This window comes from Botryllus schlosseri, chromosome 10 (assembly GCF_051294905.1).
Source record: "Botryllus schlosseri isolate E-star chromosome 10, Bs_hap1, whole genome shotgun sequence".
Classification (NCBI taxonomy): domain Eukaryota; kingdom Metazoa; phylum Chordata; class Ascidiacea; order Stolidobranchia; family Styelidae; genus Botryllus; species Botryllus schlosseri.
The window spans coordinates 6,681,873-6,701,366 of record NC_137245.1 but is presented as its reverse complement, the minus strand read 5'-3'; the positions used below and the strand labels follow the sequence as shown (position 1 = coordinate 6,701,366).

Here is a 19,494-nt window from a genome sequence, read left to right as displayed (position 1 = left end):
GGGGGCGTGACTAAAAAAGTTTGAGAACCACTGCTTCAATGTGTTTTCGTTTCTTGATATATGCTCGACTTCAGATTGTTAGGCCTACTGTTTTGAATCGTTATTCGGCTGGACTCTGGTTCAAGAGAATCCCGCTACTTAGTAGGCCTACACTTTTAGAGAGTGTTTGACTCACTGCGAACGGCTGTTGAGATTGCCGACGACGTTACAGAAGCATCGTTTAAAATTGCTTCGAATATAGCTAAACCAAAGAAATCTGATATAGAAGGTGTGATTTCAATAAAATCGTACCATACTTTGCGAATATTTGCTGTTTCCGGAACTTAGCAGCAAGGACAACATCACCTGACAAATTTCGAAGATACAATCGTCTGATTCAATCCTGACCAGACGAGTAACATCAATATCAGTCAGTCTCTTATCGCCCGTTCTGAAACACGTTGCCGCGTAGACTACTTTTATACAGCCTTGGATGAATCCACCGACATTGTATAACTAATTATCTGGTTGAATTTTATCAGAGTGGACATATGCAGAGAAATGCTGGCTGGGCAAACGCGGGGAGGGGACCAGCGAAAAATATCAACTTGACAAAGCTGACTTTTGTAACTATTGGTACAGGGCCCCAGGCATGAACGGAAAGGAAAAAGGTTGATTGGTTTTCTCGGAAATGCCCCCAAACACCAGACTTCTTCTCATATCACTCAGAGCTCAATGTCATAATGGTCTCTGTAGCGCAAAAGTTATAGTAATTTTATACTTGCTCGCCCATGCATTGAAACACAGAGTTCGGCTCTCTGGTGGAAGGATTTGAAGTTGCATATATACCGACTTGACAACGAATGTAATGAACGCTCCATGAAGGGATGTAAATCGATTTACATGCGCCGCTAGAAGATACATATTCTCACAAGCAGCAGCTGCAAAGTTACGAACGCTGTCCATTATTACTTGATAATGCATAGAAATGTACTATAAATGCCGGTATACGACTGGTAAATAGGTTACAATAGCCTAAATTTAATGGTAGCCCATGAATACAAGGTAACATTGTTCTGCGGCCCGCAGCGTCTTTTGCTGTTAAAATGCGGCCCGTTATACAAGGGAAGTTGAGAACCCCTGACCTAAGCTGTAAGCTACGATCACTTCGTGTGCGGTCAATTTATTTATGAGAGAACAATCGAGGCTCAGTGAAACGGACGGTCATTGAATGAGAGAGAGAGACAGTTTTTATTGAGCAAAAAATTACATTCAAAAACAAAATACATGTTGCAGCGATACGGTTCCTTAGGGACCATCTAGTCAGCTGCAGCGATGGAGTATAAAAATCGTCTTTTAATAGAGTCTCGCGTCAAGAATAAATTAAAAACAGGTAGAACAGTGGTAAGTTGGAACAACAACAGAGTAACAGGCAACAATAATAAAGAAGTAAACTAAAGAATGAAATGCAATGAAAACAAAAAATAAATAGAAGATGGATAAATGTACGGAGTTGTCAGTTCAAATTATGAAAAAGAAACAATTTGGCAACATAAGATTATCTAATCCAATATACGGCAATTACAATGCAAATCTAACTAACTTCAATATGACAAGAGTAAATGAGATTTAAATTCGCGACAATAGGCTGAAAAATACATTTCCCTCATGGCTAAAGGAATGTCATTCCATATTTTTGGTCCATGATATATGATTGATCTGCGGCACTTACTATTCGTCACACGAGATACAAATAATTTTTTTGAAGTCGAAGACCGAGTACGGTGTGTATGTACGACACTAGATGGCGTGAACATATCACTAAACAAACTTGGGAGATCACCTCGATCATACTTATACATCAATTTAGCAACCTCCAGAGTGCAAAGGTCCTTTACTTTCAAAATGTTCAGGGATTTATATTTGGGGGAGAGTCGTTCCCGTTCTTTCATACCACTGATGTATTTAATTGCCAAATTTTGAAGTACTTCGATTTTCGAATAGTACGTTTTGCAGCTAAGTCCCCAGAAGACTATGCCATAACTGAGCTGACTATGAAAGAGTGAGAAATATAAATTTCTAAGCACAGGTCTTGGGAGACTGTGCCTTAGACGAGAAAAAATCCCTACAACTCTGGAAAGTTTCGTAGTAATTTTATCGATATGGGATTTCCATGATAAATTATCGTCAATGTGAATTCCAAGGTACTTCACACAGGAGATGGGGTTCACATTTGTATTATTCAGATTCAAAAATGGAGAGACACACCAATTACTGGATGACTTGAAATTGACTAGTGAATTTTGCTCCGAGTCACGAGTCAATCCACATTTCTGATACACCGAGTCAAGTCAAGTCAAGTCATTTTAGCAAAGTGACTCGAGTCAAGTCATGCGAAAAAGGTGACTCGAGTCTGACTCGAGTCAAGTCATGACTCGAGTCATCCCAACACTGCAAACGACACCATGTTTAAAGCCACTGTCCTTGACTAAAGCATCCAAACGGCCACTACGAATATACCGTTATCGTATAATTGCGATTACAATTAGAGTTATTTCAGTAAATTATGGTTATTTTTATTTATTTTTGATTGGATTTATTGCTAAAGTGGTGGACATCATATTATGAATGCAATATGTGTGACACCAAATCGCGTGCAGCGCGAAGAAAATTTTCAAATAGCATACATCTGTTTGAAATGGATACTGTTTGTTGATTTACGAAAAAAAATCTAGAGTAGGCCTACTTCAAGACTTCAGAATTCAGGACATTTAGGCATATTTTAAAATTTACTCGCTGACGCACAGAGAACAGTAAAATTCCGGACATGTCCGGGGAATTCCGGATATATGGCAACCCTTTTAGTTAACACGGTCGTCCGCTGTGGCACGCACGCCGCGAAACACAAGGATTTAATCTCCGCATCCACGAACAATTGGGATTTTAGCTCCTCTATGGCGGGAATAACCATTCTGGGCCAGCTTCAAACGATTGTCAACGCGATTTCGGTGAATGGGTTTGCTTACTGCAGAGAGCGGGAAAATTTTAATAATGCAATCTGCGCGTGTGTCTTTTACCTACTGGAGCTGCGATAAACATTCTATTCAAGGATACAATCAATTCATGCGGCTCTTGCATCAAGTACAATGATTTGAAGGCAGGACACTTTAGACCGATTCCGAATCCTACGATTTATGCGGCCTTCTGAACAACATATGACCCCGCTGTAATGCTTGGTTACTTCAGTATTAGCTTCCAGCTATGATATAATCGAAATCATCTTCGTTGCTGCTAACCGTACCGTAGGTTGTCATCATAGGCGTAGCCAAAGGACGAGAACGACGTTTTCCCTCCCATTCTCGACTTGTACATCGTTACTCCATAGGTCTTTACGACGTCTCATCAGAGTCGGATGAAAAGCTTGCTGTAGCCGACGTTTAATTTGATAATATGAATGTTTTGAGCGAATAACAATAAATATAAAAAACTTTCACTAAATCTACAATTTTCCAAATAGCCCTCTTGCCCACCTTGAATTGCCCCTATGGCGTAACTGTAGAAAACCCCTGCTCTAGTGCTCTCTTCAAACAGAGCATACTTGCATGATTGTTTTATTATTTAATCATTTTCTTACGCCAAACCAACTGTGTTCACATGGTACCAAAAAAATTGAATTCAAAATTGTTCATGAGAAATATGGTGAATATTTGCTCAAAAGCAGGGCTTGTCAAAACTAGGATTCCCGTAGGAAATTTTAGGAGTATACAAACTAAAAGATAAGATATTTTGACACCGATCGACCTATCTGTTCGCACACTTTACAGTAGTAATAATATACTACGCCATTTCACAAGCCGACAACTTAGATCTTACACTTTTGAAAATGATCATGGCAGTTCGGAGATTAAATTATTAACATAATCCAGGTAATCTTACTTAATTGGTCCAATGCAGTTGGTCTACTATACAATTTTCACTTCATGAAAGCGTAATGAAATGATTGCAAAATAAGGCAGTCTGAGAGAATATTTATGGTGAAACACTCTACCATGCATTGATAGTATCGATCATGGCTTGTTTGAAAGATCACATCTACGTCACAGTGAATAGCACGTACTTATTCGCACAAGGTATACGTTGTGGACTCTATGAGGATGTAACCAAAACATGTGCATTTTTACAAGGCTGTCTCGTCTTCTTGAGTATATACACAGCCGGTCGTCAAGCTCTCGTCTAGCTTCGTGGCGTAGTCGGTTAGGCGCTGACATTCCGAATCCGACGATATATCACTTGCTGGTTTCGGATCTCATTAAAATCGTGTTTCACAGTTTTGAAAAGTGAAGCAAAATTTTTTGGAAAAACCCGCCGCTGCCAGCAGGATAAGGGGGCGATGAGTCGAAAAAGGTTGGGAATCACTGACATAGACATTGCACATACATTTGCATACATTCCACACACCGACAGGGCTTTCATTTCTCTCTGCAGACACAACACAGACTTTCCAGCGCTACGGCCCTAAACATCTTCAGAATATGCCATTGTGTTGCAGACGCAATCCCCCGTTCACGCAGCTCAGAAGTAGGTTTGGCACCGGTTTTACGAGTCGACAAACTTCACAAGAAGAATCCAGTTAAAAAACCCGAGCCGAATCCGGAGATGCCAGAGAGATTCTCTTTCACAGCTACTTTTGCTTGTTCGACGGTGCACGCAAGCGGAGACCGACTGGACTGCATTTCTTCCGTGATCAAACGTTCAAGACTTCTGGCGTCCTTGTTCATTTTTTTGGTGTTGACGACGAGGTAACCGCTTCTGTGGAAATAAATTGAGATACGATTTCCAGGGTTGCAATGACTCGAGTCGCGATTTTTTGGTGACTCGACTTGACTCGAGTCATTTTATAAAATATGGAAAATGACTGACTTGACTTGAGGCAATTTCTGTATTCAACCGACTTGTACTCAAGTCATTCCGCATGACTCGAGACTCGGGCAGCAAAGACAGGCATTTTGTTGTAACTTCTAAGATTAGTGAGACATCACATTCTTGGTATATCGTCTATCAGCACTGGTGTTTGTAAAATAGGGCCAGGAACTCGGTAAAGTGTGAAAAATTAGTATATTATGATTGCGGGACATTCAATAGATCACCCAAACAGAGTTGTAAAAAGTGAGCTGAACGGGATTGAACCCGAAAATGAACAATGAACTTTACGCCGAATAGTTTGCAGTTTTATATCTCTATTGAAAGTTGTGCGAAGTTGTAAGCTTCTCCACTAATGAGAGAATTGAAATAAAAGTATGAAATTTTGAATGGATTTTAAAATTGGAAGCCTATTTTTTTATCGTGTCGTAAATTATATATAGTTTATGGTCTACTTTGGAGTCAGCGTACATCACAATGCTGCAAGTCTTAACCAACCTATTTGAAAGGAAGCCTAGGATATATTGTAATTGGAACCACTTACACGTAGGCTACCAGACGAAAATAAAGGAATATCTGTCGTCGTGAGACGAAAACGATTTTAAATTCGCATTTCGACACAGGGTTCATTATTTCCCTTGGCAGATCCCATTTGATACATGCGGCTCAAGCTCAAGTGGACATATGTAGGCTAAATGTCGAACGTTTTGGCCGACATGAGGCGATTATCTTATTTCAAGGTTTTTTTCGCTGACCATTTTTTTGGCAGCGCACACACCACGATGAGTCACATGGTTGCATGTTACCCGAAACGTGATGACTCCTTGCGTGAAAATGCGCAGTGCCAAAATGCCGGTTCATATATATTAGCCGCGCTCCCGCAGGCTGCACAGTGTACACTCCTAGACTAAAGCAACCAAACAGTTTGATACGGTATTAGGTTGCCGTTCTTTCATAATTGCTAATACGGTTGGACTCATTACTGTACATTATGTATAGGCCATATTTTTTAAATATTTTCTATAAATATATATTTTGGGGGACCAATTTCCTAGATTTTGATGCCGTTACGGGCAGAAGCATCATTAATAAGTGTATTCAATGTATTTCCAAGTAGACCTATCTGACATGAAGATCAACACCTATTGGGAAAATGTGATGAGCTATCGTAATGTTCACGTCTGGCACGAAGTGGTGAAGCAGTTGGACTACCCTACCGCAATGTCCGCAAATCATCATAGGCTAATTAATAGGACTAAGGAAGCAGTAGTATATTACACAATATTTCATCAACAGTCACAGCTTTCGTAAAGATCTGCTGGTACTTAACTTTCTCAACCGTAACCTGAACTTTGCCATGGCAAGAATTTTTAAAAATTATGAAATATCAGCAAATATTTTTGTAATCTAAATATTGCTAGATTATTACTATATTAGCAGTTTACACATAACTATTGTGCTCACCTACATCCAAGCTGAATTATGAACATTGCGCCACCAATCGCTCCAGCAACTGTTTTTCCAACCTGCGAAAAGGCATGTAATCAGAATAGATTTTTGAAATAGGGTCCCTGGCCGTAATCTTATAATGATGTGACGGACACGGAGGACAAGATTAAAGCAGGCAATAATTTAATTGTCTACCAGACTTCCCCATTGGCACTTAGCCTGTAATCCAGTTGTTTCTTAACACTATGAATCAATCCACGCCTAGATTACACAGTGAAGACTGGATACATAGTAGAGTCACTTCCACGTCCTGTTATCAGAATGAGCATGACACTATATTTAGTCACAACATGACCTACTACACTACAAAACTGATTATGATTGTGTTCACATATAATTACAAAAACACTTCCATAGGACAACATAGCTTCATGCAAAGTCAAGGTTAAGTCACACACTTTCTACATTGATTTAATCAAACATAGCTTTCAAGTGGTCATACCAATAAGCCTAGTTTCCTTCAATTACAAAGGATATTTATGATGACATGAAAGTGATACAATAATACTAATACATCCATTGCCAATACAGGTAATACATATTAGTGAGCAGTAAGGTACTATTAATAACCAAGAACTATCTATGCTACTATTGGTATCAATATCACAATACAATTTCGCTAGGGGTAAGTACATCAAGTAGGCTTACACTTATGGTACTCACTATTGCAAGGTCCTTGAGCAAAAATTGGATGGAGGTAATTACAGCAATAATTAGGCAACTCAATAAGCAATTGCAAATACCGGCAGATGTGGCATGTAAAACTCAAAAATATAATATGGCCAACATACCTTTCGTGTGACTTTTCCGGCAACAAAGCCTGCCACACCACCTACAATGAACGGAAATTTATCATAACTTTGGCTGATTGTAGCAAGTGCGCTGTCAGCAAAAGTCATCTCTTTTTTCGGAGTTCTGAATCTACGAAGCATTCCGGCTTTCTCAGACCGTTTCCGGGTACCGTATTATCACTCGTAATAATAAGCTGGTTCTGAACTAATAATCTACATTGAATATTTGTACATTTTAACACATAGAAAGATCCAAATGGACAGAGCATTCAACAATTATCAGTGTATATAGCAAACATGAAAGAAAAACATGGAACATTTCATATTGTTGCGAGCGACCATACAAGCAATAATATGATTACTCGAATATAAGATCACTTTTTTAATGCACACTGTGTTGCACGGAACACCATAACTCATTAAAGTAGCAATATGCTTGTTTTCATATTTACCCGTTTACAATGCAAACACTGCATCATTCTGTCTTAATGAATTTCTTTTGAGAGTAGTAACATTGGCTGTAGGCTTATGACAGTATATCAGTGGCGTGGTTTTCACAGTTCCATTTCAAGGTTTATCAATGACGTCATATGGGCAATGAGAGAACATATCTATTTACCCAGGCCAGTATTAATCTAATTATAAAATAGATTCCAACTTGACCTCATAAATTCACAAAACAACATGGGCATTTGTGTAAACTGGTACCATTCGGCCCATTCGACACGCAGTGTAGGTTGTATGCTGTATGCCGTTGTAATATACCAATGCATCGGTCGATTTGATATTTTTTTAGACCGTCCTGTTGAACAAATACGAGTAGTGGTAATTATATGAATTGAAAATCGATGCCATTTGTGAGAACTATTGAGTCAAAGTGATAATTTAGGAATAAAAGATTTCATCTGATAGAATTTTCCAAGTTGATATCCCTCCATTGCCATTTTCTTTCATACCATGGAGTGTGCAAAATGTGATTCCGAAACCAAGATCAAAACATACACATTGCTGTATTGTCAAGCACAACGCTTCACAACTCAATTGTTGGCAACAACATGCATTTAGTGTAACCATCAGGTTCGGGTGGGGCCGAGATTCCAAGAATATATGATATTTCAATATAGTTACACTAAATGATTGTCAAGCTGCTTGAAAATAATTAAAATCTTGAAGAAAATATGTGCAATGACTTGGGGGGGGGTGGATCATCAAGTACCAGAAATGTTTGATTTCAAATCAAGTATCAACCTTTACCGAGATTATCTGCTTTCCCCATAACAATTGCATGCATAATAAAAAACAATAGACCTAAGACTTCTGAATGAGCATAAAGGATATTGACTCAAAGGCCTTGTCAAAACAGCTTGGTGCATCAACAAAAATGCATTGTATCTTGTATATAATCGGCACGACTTGATATAAATCTGCTACGTGGTCTATTCGCTGGAGATTGTTTGCCACAAGTGGCATGTAATTTCAGTACCAGGGGCATAAAAAACGAGCAGTGACAACCAGAGCAGGGCACAATTATTGGAGTGCTCGATTCTGAATCGAGTGTTACTTGATATCATTCATGTCAATGAGTGACGATTTTTTTCAAGTCCTGAAATTATACAGGACCTTTCACTTGGGGCGGGGATCATAAAGTTAGCTGATCAGGAAGAATGTTAATCGTGTGCTAAAAATCTGCCAATCGCAACGGATGGAGTTGGATAAGGTTACGCACAACGATTACTCGAGGTGTCGCGAGTTTTCAATCAAATGGTGTAATCCGTTGCATCATAATGCGAAGACGCGCTACTGGCTGTCAGCTGTCAATTTGTTGAATGAAACGGCAGCCTGCTGATAAAGTTATTACGACTAGGCAGTTAATTATCATTATCGCGAAATGAAAGTCGTGCGTAATCAATACTGCACAGCAAAGAAACGGATTACAGAATATTGATATATATATCGCTCTGCAAAGGTGCGTACCGTCGACAATTCGTTGATTGTGAGATTGCTTGATGAAGCCATTGCCTACGAGACGATCGTCAATGTCATTACCGGAAATATTTGCACGTAGGAATGTTACGCAGTGTACGCAGTTTTTATACACAACTAATTATCTATAGTTTGTTCCGATTTATTAAATCATGAAATTAAAACCAAATTTATCAATAACCCAACTTTATGATCTCCGTCCTAGGAGTTATATTATCAACGAGAATTAGGCTATAGATTCGATGCTTTCTTCGTAACATGGAAGCCTTGAAACTACAATTGCTAGGCTACGCAAAGCTACGCTTCACGTTAGTAGAAACAACAATTCTATGAATTCGGGATCAATCGACGCATTCTCACAAAGTGCGGTGACCTACAGTTGAAAAATACAAAATATTCTTTAACGCGATGTAAAACAGGAGTTGTCTTCGTTATTGTTGCACAAAAGGCAGGCTTTCTGCATCATCCATACTGTTTGTAGCGTTTTAATGAGTGATACCGGAACACTCGACGTGAAGCCTAATACTCAATTCGAAATCGAACAATGCGATACCCAATTTTGCCCAGCCTTAGTGAAATTACACTCAACATAGCCTCAAATACTCAAATGATTGCGCCCAGCCCTACTGGTAAGTGCCATATTCAAACGAAAACAGTATGAGAATACCACGATTCACGATATCACACAATCGCTACCGCGTGTCACTTTAATGTCAGATTCCTTTACAGGGACAACGTCTGCGTCTTTCACGGGACGTTTGCCTTTTTTCGCATTCTCCACGTTTTTAGTCAAACAAAACCCGGCGTAAATCTCAGGCTTCCACACCGCGCTGATCCCGGGGAGAGAGTACGCCTCCGCTTGCACGAGTCCGTACTTCGCTTTCAGGTCCATTTCCGGCAACACCTCCGGCACCTTCTGGAAGTATATGAAGCTGTTTTCACGTTTCAATTTGTCTAGAGTCACGCCGATTCTTTTCAACAAGCGCTGATAAAATGGATGCTCGTGTGGTCTTACTGTTGATCCAGCCCCTTTCGTGGACATGTACTCCTTGCAAAGAGTGAAGCAACGATGACTTAACACTTCACCTTCCGTCAAACATTTGATTGCATCTCCACATTTTTCTTGAGCCAATAGTGTCTCACCATGATAGCAATAAGCATATGCTTGATAAAAAGCCTGCTTCAACATGAGATACTTTCTCCACTTCAGCACGACGCTTTGATCCAGAGCTTTCAAATGCGAATCTGCACGTTCAAAATGCCTCGCTGTCTCGAAGGCTAGAGATGAGATTAACTGACTCTTGTGGTTCAATTGCACTGCGCGCGCTAGGGTGACTTCTTGACCCTCGGCTTGACAGCACGCGATATAACAATCGAGTATTCTCGAGTCCAAATCGGATGTTTTTTCTCCCTCTTTTAACAATCGGCCAATTCTGTTATCCTTGAATTCTTGGAATATTCCTGCGGCGATTTTCAAGCTTTTCAAAACTTCTTTCGCATCATCGTCTCCCAACTCAGGTTTGTCCGCTGTCCTAGAGGCGTGTTTGGTATACCATATCCCCACATTGATTCCCATATTAACTAGTTCGTATTCGGCATCCTCTTGTGCGATTGGAGGGTTTAATATCCACAGCGATTGAGACCATTTAAATCGGAAAAATGTGCTCAGTTTGGAATCACTGATCGTCAAATCCTTGATTTCTTCTTCGGGACTTTCAGATTTGGCGGGGCTCTCCGATTCAGTTGCCTTTTCCTCTTTGACTGGTTGTGCCGGGGCGTCAATTAATCCCATTAGGAGAGAGAAATAGTTTTCGCTGCTTGTTTTCATGGTGTCTGTGGACGCTGTAGGATCGGTAAATGTAGAAAGTAGATTCCGTCTAGCTTGTCTCAAGTCTCCGGCGACTTTGCTGAATTCGGATTTCATCGATACTTTTCTGACGTCAAAGTCTTGAGGGGCAGTCGCTTTCAAGGGGTTTCTGTGGAACCAGTGTGTCATGACTGCGAATTAAGTGAACTAACTACTCAATAGAAACTATTAGTCTTGTACTCTTGTTGCCTGTAAAACACAAACAATTGTGAAACATACAATTACAGAAATAAACACAAAATACAATTGCCAAGTCACAAATTAGTAAAACACAAACACAATTCCGAATGTAAAATAACTGAAACGCGTGCAATACTAAAATCAATTTACAAAATATAATCTTTTTCGTCTTCGAAAAAAATACGTTTCGCGCAGCAAGCTTACATAAATGACTGATGATATAGTAACCTATAGTTCAGGGGCGCATTCTGAAAACCACAATTACGGTACCAACACTGCTGAAAACGATTAGTCTTGATGTCTGTAAAACAGTAACAATGTTGTGGAACATACGACTGTATGCATAAATAGAAGAGTCAGAAGTTAGCAACTTTATACAAAATGCAATTCCTGAGTCAAGCATAACTAACTGGAACACTTACAATAAAAAAAAAACAATTTACAACATATTCCCGTCTTTTTCATCATCAAAGGAAAATATAAATACCTTTCGCGCAGCAAGCCTACATAAATGACTGATAATACTGGATAGTTCAGGCGCATTCTTAAAATTTACATCACCAACACTGCTAACCTCAACTAAATGACATGATATCTCATCTAACTGGAAAGCAGACACTTTAACGGCACTGGACAAAATGGAGTTCAACATTGAGATGCAAGTCCCATCGTTGCTCGATACCATTTTGCTACTATCATACTGCAAAGCTTTCATAAAAACTGGCAATGATTCAGGAGTGACAGAAAACAAAACTTTATCAATACCTGATATACATTCTGGTAACTTCCACGTAAAGCATACAAGAGAGGACTTCAATAAACACAGTTGTGCAATCAGACTCAAAGATACAGGATCGAAATTCAGAGGACGTATATAGCAAAGGTATTCCCTCTGTAACCACAAACATGTCACACTATAAACCTCTCGCGGACCGCTATACATGATCAATGGCAAAAAGCAATATCTACTCAAGTCATGCGTAAAACTAGACTGCTCAGCAAAATTAATGGACCAAAGATACACTATCAATTTGTCCTTAAAGCCTGCACCTTTAATGGTGATCTTCACAGCTTTTCCTTCCGTGAAGCTAGTTATAACATTAATCTCCACCAATACAGGACGCTTCTTTCGATTGTGATCAAAATATTCTAAATCCATGAATGATTTGAGCTTATTTTTACACGTTTCAAGCGACCGAGGTGAAAAGTCGAAGTTATACAGCGGCGAGCAATATGAACATGACCAGTCCTTTGAAATAAGATTCTTTTCGTCCTCGTGAGAAAATTTTCCGACTTTACCTGTAATTGGATAACATTGAATCTATCAGAGAAGGAATATACTCAATAGTGCTAACAATATCATTTGGAAGAAACTAAAATACCTTTTTTTCAAATTTTAAAGGTTGTTAAAATTGTTCAGGTACCTAAAATAAGTTTCACACCAATTTTGGCTCAATTCCAACAACTGGAAGCGAAGTTCCCTTCATAGAAAATTCAGGATTTATTTATAAAAAATAAATTTATTTTTTTACTGGGTACGGTATCCCGTGAAACTGTTAGGTTGTGTCTTGTGTGATACAACGATGCACAACAAATTATTATCATTTCCATTCAACTGATTTAATACCTGACACAGGCGTCCTTTCATGTACTGTGTTATCCATGCTGACTGCCAAGAGAAGATTGATATATACGAGAATCCAAGGTCATGTGAGCTCAATAAGTCCGAAAAATATCCATTTCATCAACGCGAGATATCCCACAGCTGAAAATTATACGCTAGGTCTGCGGCGGCAGAACAATCAACTGCTATACGAAAGCTTTACTCATTGTTGTCACTCGGGGATGGTAAAAAAACAACAGATTTACCAACCGATTGCCAATCGGCGATTTCTAATAAACCGAAAACCGAACTTCGCCTCAGCCGTTCACTCAAGTTCTTTATGCTAATTTCGTACAATCAAGAGGCAGTCACGCGCATCGTATGTTTGTATCATGTGAGTGTTACGTCATGTTTATATAGCTCAGGCGTGATTTTACCGTGTCTCACGCGCAGAGATCATCGGTATCAGTTTTGTTTTCATAAATTCATAACAATAATGTTAGATTGGGTCTGTCGGGAGTCGAGTTCGAAAAATGACATTTTTAATCACCACAATACTGTAATATTTGACGGTCATGATATTTCGGTTCGGTTTATTAGCAATTGTTGTCAACTCAATACACCAAAAATGCGATACAATGAAAAGATAGGAAGGTATCGAAACGACTTGGAGTAGTCTTTGGAATCAGACACCAGGGTTGTAGCCAAGTCACATTGTTCCGACTCACGAGTTAATCTTACTTTTGTGGTTTTGACTCGAGTCAAGTCGAGTCATTTTCAATTCATCACCGAGTCGAGTCCGAGTCCAAGTCACCGTTTAAAGGCTCAAGTCCAAGTCATAGCGTTATGACTCGAGTCGAGTCCAAGTCACAGTATTGACGTAATGTTCAACTCCTGTTTTCAATCCTGAATTAGCTTATAGCTTATAGAGAATCAACGAATTCATTCTACATGCTATCTGATATAGAACCAACGAACTCACGTCTAGATACCAGCTGATAGAGAATCAACAGAGAGAGAGAGAGTCTTTATTTTCATCGAACCGAAATACATAACAAACGGCAGTGAATGTGGTACAGAAAATATGCGTGCACAGTATTCGGTATTAGATAGGAATGATCGATAAGACCGTGAAGGTCATCTAGTCTGATCACACCAGCATCAAACAGGTACACTTGACTCAGAACAGTCTGGCTGTAAAAAAATGTTTAGTTAGGAAAGGAAAGTAGAAAAAAATTAAACAATGGTAGCAAATTATCAATGAAGCAATGTCTGGGCGAGGTAGGGCAACAGTGTTAGTGTAACGACAAGAGGTGATCAAGTAGGGCTTTTTTGAATCTATTATAAGGCAATTCACGGATATCTGATGGTAATGCATTCCAGATGATAGGTCCTGAGTAGTCGATAGATCTCTTAGTTAGGTTGCTATTGGGTTGGGGTAAGTAGACGTTTCCTTTAGACGAAGATCTCGTGTAATGGGAATGGACATGTTTAGCAGGTATGAAAAAGTCATCAAACACAGGAGGGAGACTATTGGAAAAATATTTGTGAACAACTTTTGATACTTCGAAGCGATACAGTTCATCAACTCGCAAAATTCGATGCTTACGGTAGTAAGGCGATAAATTGGTACGTAAAGGTACAGATGAGATCAGCCGTATCGCACGGTTTTGCAGGGTTCGAATTCTGCACAAAAATGTTGTACATGCATTTCCCCATACTACGATTCCATATTGCAGATGCGAGTGGAAAAGAGAGAAGTAGATGGTTCGTAGTACTGATCTGGAAACCAAAGATTGGAGACGGGTCATTATTCCCACACACCGAGCTAGTTTTGATATTGTGCATTCAATATGCTGCTTCCAAGACAATTTGGAATCAATGGTGACGCCGAGATATTTTGCTGAGTCACATATTGAGATTTGTTTATGATTGATGTTCACAGTGAAATTATGACTGGCATTATTTAAAACGAGCATCTCGGTCTTATCTGCATTCAAACTCAGTTTGTTTGCTTGCAGCCATCTCGACACTTTTGGGAGTTCCCTATTCACAGATGCATGCAAATCATCGACAGTGTTGGAGGTTATGAAGAGGTGAGTATCATCAGCAAATAGCGTTGTGCGGAATAAAGATGCATTAACAATGTCGTTAATATAAATGAGGAAAAAAGTCGGTCCAAGGACTGAGCCTTGTGGCACTCCACAAGTTATATCTCTGGTAGTCGTTCTTAATGTCCCCAGTTTAACATATGCATGTTTATGTAGACGTACAGTTTTTCTTTCACATTATCAGGTGGTTGACTAAAAAAAGGTCAGCTTTCCTGATCAGCTCCCGAAATAGCCGCCGGAGCGTTACTAATATGAGAGGAAATTTTGGATTAACTACAAATAGAGATTTTCGAATTTTACCGGCCACCTAATGATATTACTATATTTTGTAAAATTATGATTCATAGCAAATTTGGCTCAATTCCAACTAGAAAAAGCGAATTTATTAGAGTGGAATATTTTGGTTATGAAAAAATAGTCGACTTACTACTATCATTTAATTATATTATATGAAATAATTTCTCACCAAAAACACTACCTTTATTTCCGAATATAAAATTTTCTCCTCTCATATCATTGATTCTACTTTTTAAAATTAAGACCGATTCAGTGTTCTTTTTATGCAACCTATCAATTTTACCAAGTAGCCACACAGTAAAATAAATAGGAAGTTATTTTTTAACAACCCTATTGTACAAACATCACACAACGTGCACAATGCACATACCTAACAAAACGTCAAATGGATGGAGTGTATGTGTGTGTTTTCACTGACAGCAGATCAAATCAATGATGAGTTCCCACAAACACATAATTGCCTAGGGCTATCCAAGCAGTGTCCGAGTGTCCCAGTGTCCGGTTGGATCAATGATATATATACAATGATTGGAAACTGCCACGCCCCTTAACGCTATAAGATAGATTCCCGGCGAAATCAGTCCGTCGCGGGATATGCTTGAGTAGAGGTACGGGATTGCGTATGTCGACTGTGGGGGAGTGCTGCAATCGACCTTTCTGGCGTACTAATTCACTGATTTTCCCCAATTGGTTTAGTTTTTGTTGTATTCTTGAGCATAGTGAGGCAGTGCTGCATACTAGGATGTGATATAACTTTTACAATGCACATTTATCGAAGTACCGACTAGCTGTGAGGCATTTTAGCATCGGTTGCAACCATGCATGTACGACACAGCCTAAAAAATTAATAGATACTGTGGGTGAGCGTCAATATAGATGTGCAGAACCTAGTAGGATTGTTGAAAGAGGATTTATGTCACCTATTGTATTGTATTGTATTGCATTGTATTGATAGGCACAACACAGTGGGGCTTATCGCCTTTCTAGGCCTTGTGCCCCACGACATGAATTTCATAAAGTTCATTGGTCTTTGCTTTTTTTTTTCTTTGTCTTGTAGGGAACGTCTTTAACATTCTCTCTCGCTGTCATCTTCATTGTCTCTCACTCCCATGCGTCCCCATCGTGGTCTCTGCTGCCGACTTATAGCACGGCTCACTTTCAGTCTGGGCTTTTTAATGCACTACCGTAGTAGTGAGGTCGGCGATGAGGAGCCCAGAGAAACCTCCGACACGTAGACGTTGGACCTGATTTATTTAAAGAGAAGGGTTGATTACGATAATTGTGTGAGCAACTAAGTTGTTTTATATAGTATATATTGTAATATTGTGGGGCCGAGTTCACTGGCAACCATAGTATCAGTATAGCGATTGTACCTTCATAATATAAAATCGGAACTAACCGGAAACTATCATTGTACTGATTGATAAAATGCTAACATATATAACTTTTTACCGGGTCAGGCCGTTGAATCCACATCAATGATGAGAATCGGCATTGTTCCAAACAATATTCCATCGGCAAAACAATGCACTAGAACAGTGGTTCTCAACCTTTTTGGCTTCGCGGACCCCTTTTGACCGTCACGGACCCGCGCGGACCCCCTAAAGTTTTAGCTCAATTTTAGCTCTATTATGGTGCAACCTTCATCTGTCTTGTGCAAATATGAACTGTAGGCTTGTGATAAACAGCAAAATAGTGATTTTTCTTGAAGATAACATCATACTATTTATGTAGAAATTAGTGGACTTTTATTATTTCAAAGCTAATTTTGCTGCTGTACTTCTTGAAGTACGTGGTCGTGTCTTGAAAATCCGCGTCTTCGTTTTGATATGAACGAGGAGTGCCGAAAACCATTTCCGCAAAGATAGATGGAAGCTAATGCAATATTTACGTATAACGCTTCCGACGATACTTTTGGTGTGATCGCAACATTTATGGCACCAAAATGAAGAAACACATATTTAATGAACATATCACGTCCAGCATCTAGCTCAGGGACGGGCAACATAAGGACCGCGGCCCGTGACGGCATTTTGATCGACCCGCAGAGAGATTCTACCGTCAAAGTGAAATCCTAATCTAAAAGTATAGACAAATATTATGCTCCAGAGCATGGATCCAAGTTTTCCAACCAGAGACTGTCATGAAACGACTTGTTCTGTTCGGGTTAAATATATATTTACGAGCAAACATTTTCGACCATGAACAATTGAACATTAACAAGACAAGGCTGCATACCAATATAACTCGTGATATGAATTTCAGGGTTGGAGCGTAATGCTTTGATAGCAACGAAACACTCCTTGTACATCAAAAAATCAGCCTTGTCGATAGGGCATCCGCAATAAGAATGCGCCACATGTGATAGCCGAGCTTTGAGAGCAGGTATATCATTGTCCGATTAATGACGAGTGTCAGCCGAAAATATTCGGGTTCATTTCAATATGAATATACTATTCAATTTTATATTAAAGCTCTGTAACTCCAAGAAGCTGTTCCCTGCATTGAGACAAATTATGGAAATACTTCTGATTTTTTTATTTCAAACGACTGTTCACTAACTTGATGAGACTGACAACTTCAAATCGAGAAGGATTTGTAGACATTACGAAGTCACCCTGATTGACGCTACTATCTCCATATTTTTATTTTATCCACAAACCCCTACAAAACGTCTCTAAAGAGCAATATGTTTGATGAGCAGGTTATTGGAAAATTGGCAATGAAAATGAGTTTCCACACTACCATAGTCCATGTCAGACGATTAATACGATGATATGAGTCATGAGGTTTTAGCAGTTGTGGTGCGAAACTGCCTCATGCTTTCTCAAATTGAAAAATAAAATAAAAATCAGGTTATCAACCATTTAAAAAATTTAGAGGTCTCGCGGACCCCCTGAAATTGCTTCGCGGACCCCCGGTTGAGAACCACTGCACTAGAATGACATTAAGGATAATCACTCCATAGTTGGTATTGTTCACATCGACCTGGCGTGATATGTCGTACTCCTCTCAATAGTTGAATCTTTCACACCGGGGTGTCCGAAAGCGTCTACCAATGCCCATTTATTCAAAATATACCTGGTAAACGTCTTGGAACTTCTTTGATATAAACTACACGTTGTGAAGTGTTCCCCATGAATTGCCTGTAAACCTTGAAAATTAACAAGGAGTACTCGTTAAGATTGATAGCTGGAAGGATTGTACAAAATAGATGATTTATGCATTTGCGAGCAACATTCTATGGCGTCTTATTCATTGAAAGGTTAGGAAATGATTTTGTAACCTTCGTCATTGTATAGTGTGTACGTCTATGGTATTTTATGTATAACCTTCATAACTTTTCGCTATTTGCATCACGCTTTATAACCTGAGCATGAGCATCAACTTGCATTTGTATGTGCTGCTGCCTCAAATACCCAGGTTATTTTTCCAGCAATATAACTCCACAATCCTCCAATGCAAAATCTCTCTCTTGAATATGCACATTGCTCATATATATTGCATATGCGGTAGTACCAGGATTGTAACCAAGTCACATGGTTCCGAGTCACGAGTCAATCGTACTTTTGTGGTTTTGACTCGAGTCAAGTCGAGTCATTTTCAATTCATCACCGACTCGAGTCCAAGTCCAAGTCACTGTTTAAAAAGGGTCAAGTCCGAGTCATAGTCAGGGATATCTAGAAGTTTCTAGATATCCCTGGTCATAGCGTTATGACTCGAGTCCGAGTCCAAGTCACAGTATTGAAGTCATGTTCATCCCATGTTTTCAATCCTGCTTTTGGGTGATATCGAATTCCTTGCTTGCCAAACATGCTTATTTTGTCCCTACCAGAGTCTTGGCACATGTTTATTTAGGTAGATTCCGGACAGTTCCTGGCCTCATTTACCAATGCTACAGTTAGACGAGACAGGCCGCCAATATGATAACTTTACTAATCTTAGAACTTAAAATCAAATATATATCTTATCAGTTTGATACATCACAAATACAAGTATTCCGTTTTTATTACGAGCACATCGCGACGGCATCTCACAAATAGCTGATTGAGAACCAACGAATTCAAGTCTACATACTATCTGACAGAGAACCTACGAATTCACGTCTACAAATAAGGTGATAGAGAATCAACAGATGCATGTTTATGTAGGGGTATTTTCACCAAGCTAGCATGCTGTAAAAGCGTGCATGTAGCTATGTGCGGTGACAAAAAAAAAACAGATACCTTTTGATAGCACTAAAGATTTTCCCGA

The 19,494-nt window shown here is 39.3% G+C and overlaps 2 protein-coding genes and 1 long non-coding RNA gene across 3 annotated transcripts in view; all 3 read right to left on the bottom strand.

Moving 5' to 3' along the window:
- The window catches only part of LOC145449022 (uncharacterized), a 427,802-nt gene that overhangs the window by 15,231 nt on the left and 393,077 nt on the right, over positions 1–19,494 (bottom strand). The gene's annotated exons all lie outside the window — the stretch shown is intronic.
- On the bottom strand, positions 3,575–7,340 carry LOC145447962 (FUN14 domain-containing protein 1A-like). The gene is made up of 3 exons (XM_080326260.1): positions 7,200–7,340; positions 6,364–6,425; positions 3,575–4,788 (listed from the first exon to the last, which is right to left on the bottom strand). Exons 1-3 carry the CDS (start codon positions 7,338–7,340, stop codon positions 4,593–4,595), a joined length of 399 nt encoding a protein of 132 aa, XP_080182386.1. The 3' UTR covers positions 3,575–4,592.
- On the bottom strand, positions 7,412–13,199 carry LOC145447961 (BRO1 domain-containing protein BROX-like). The gene is made up of 2 exons (XM_080326259.1): positions 12,857–13,199; positions 7,412–12,528 (listed from the first exon to the last, which is right to left on the bottom strand). Exon 2 carries the CDS (start codon positions 11,176–11,178, stop codon positions 9,856–9,858), a length of 1,323 nt encoding a protein of 440 aa, XP_080182385.1. The 5' UTR covers positions 11,179–12,528; positions 12,857–13,199; the 3' UTR covers positions 7,412–9,855.

Coding starts and splice junctions, on each gene's coding strand:
- LOC145447962 (XM_080326260.1), bottom strand. CDS start 7,340: ATGCTTCGTAGATTCAGAACTCCGAAAAAAGAGATGACTTTTGCTGAC. Junction 6,426..7,199: donor CCGGAAAAGTCACACGAAAG/GTATGTTGGCCA, acceptor GCCTTTTCGCAG/GTTGGAAAAACAGTTGCTGG. Junction 4,789..6,363: donor ATAATTCAGCTTGGATGTAG/GTGAGCACAATA, acceptor TTATTTCCACAG/AAGCGGTTACCTCGTCGTCA.
- LOC145447961 (XM_080326259.1), bottom strand. CDS start 11,178: ATGACACACTGGTTCCACAGAAACCCCTTGAAAGCGACTGCCCCTCAA.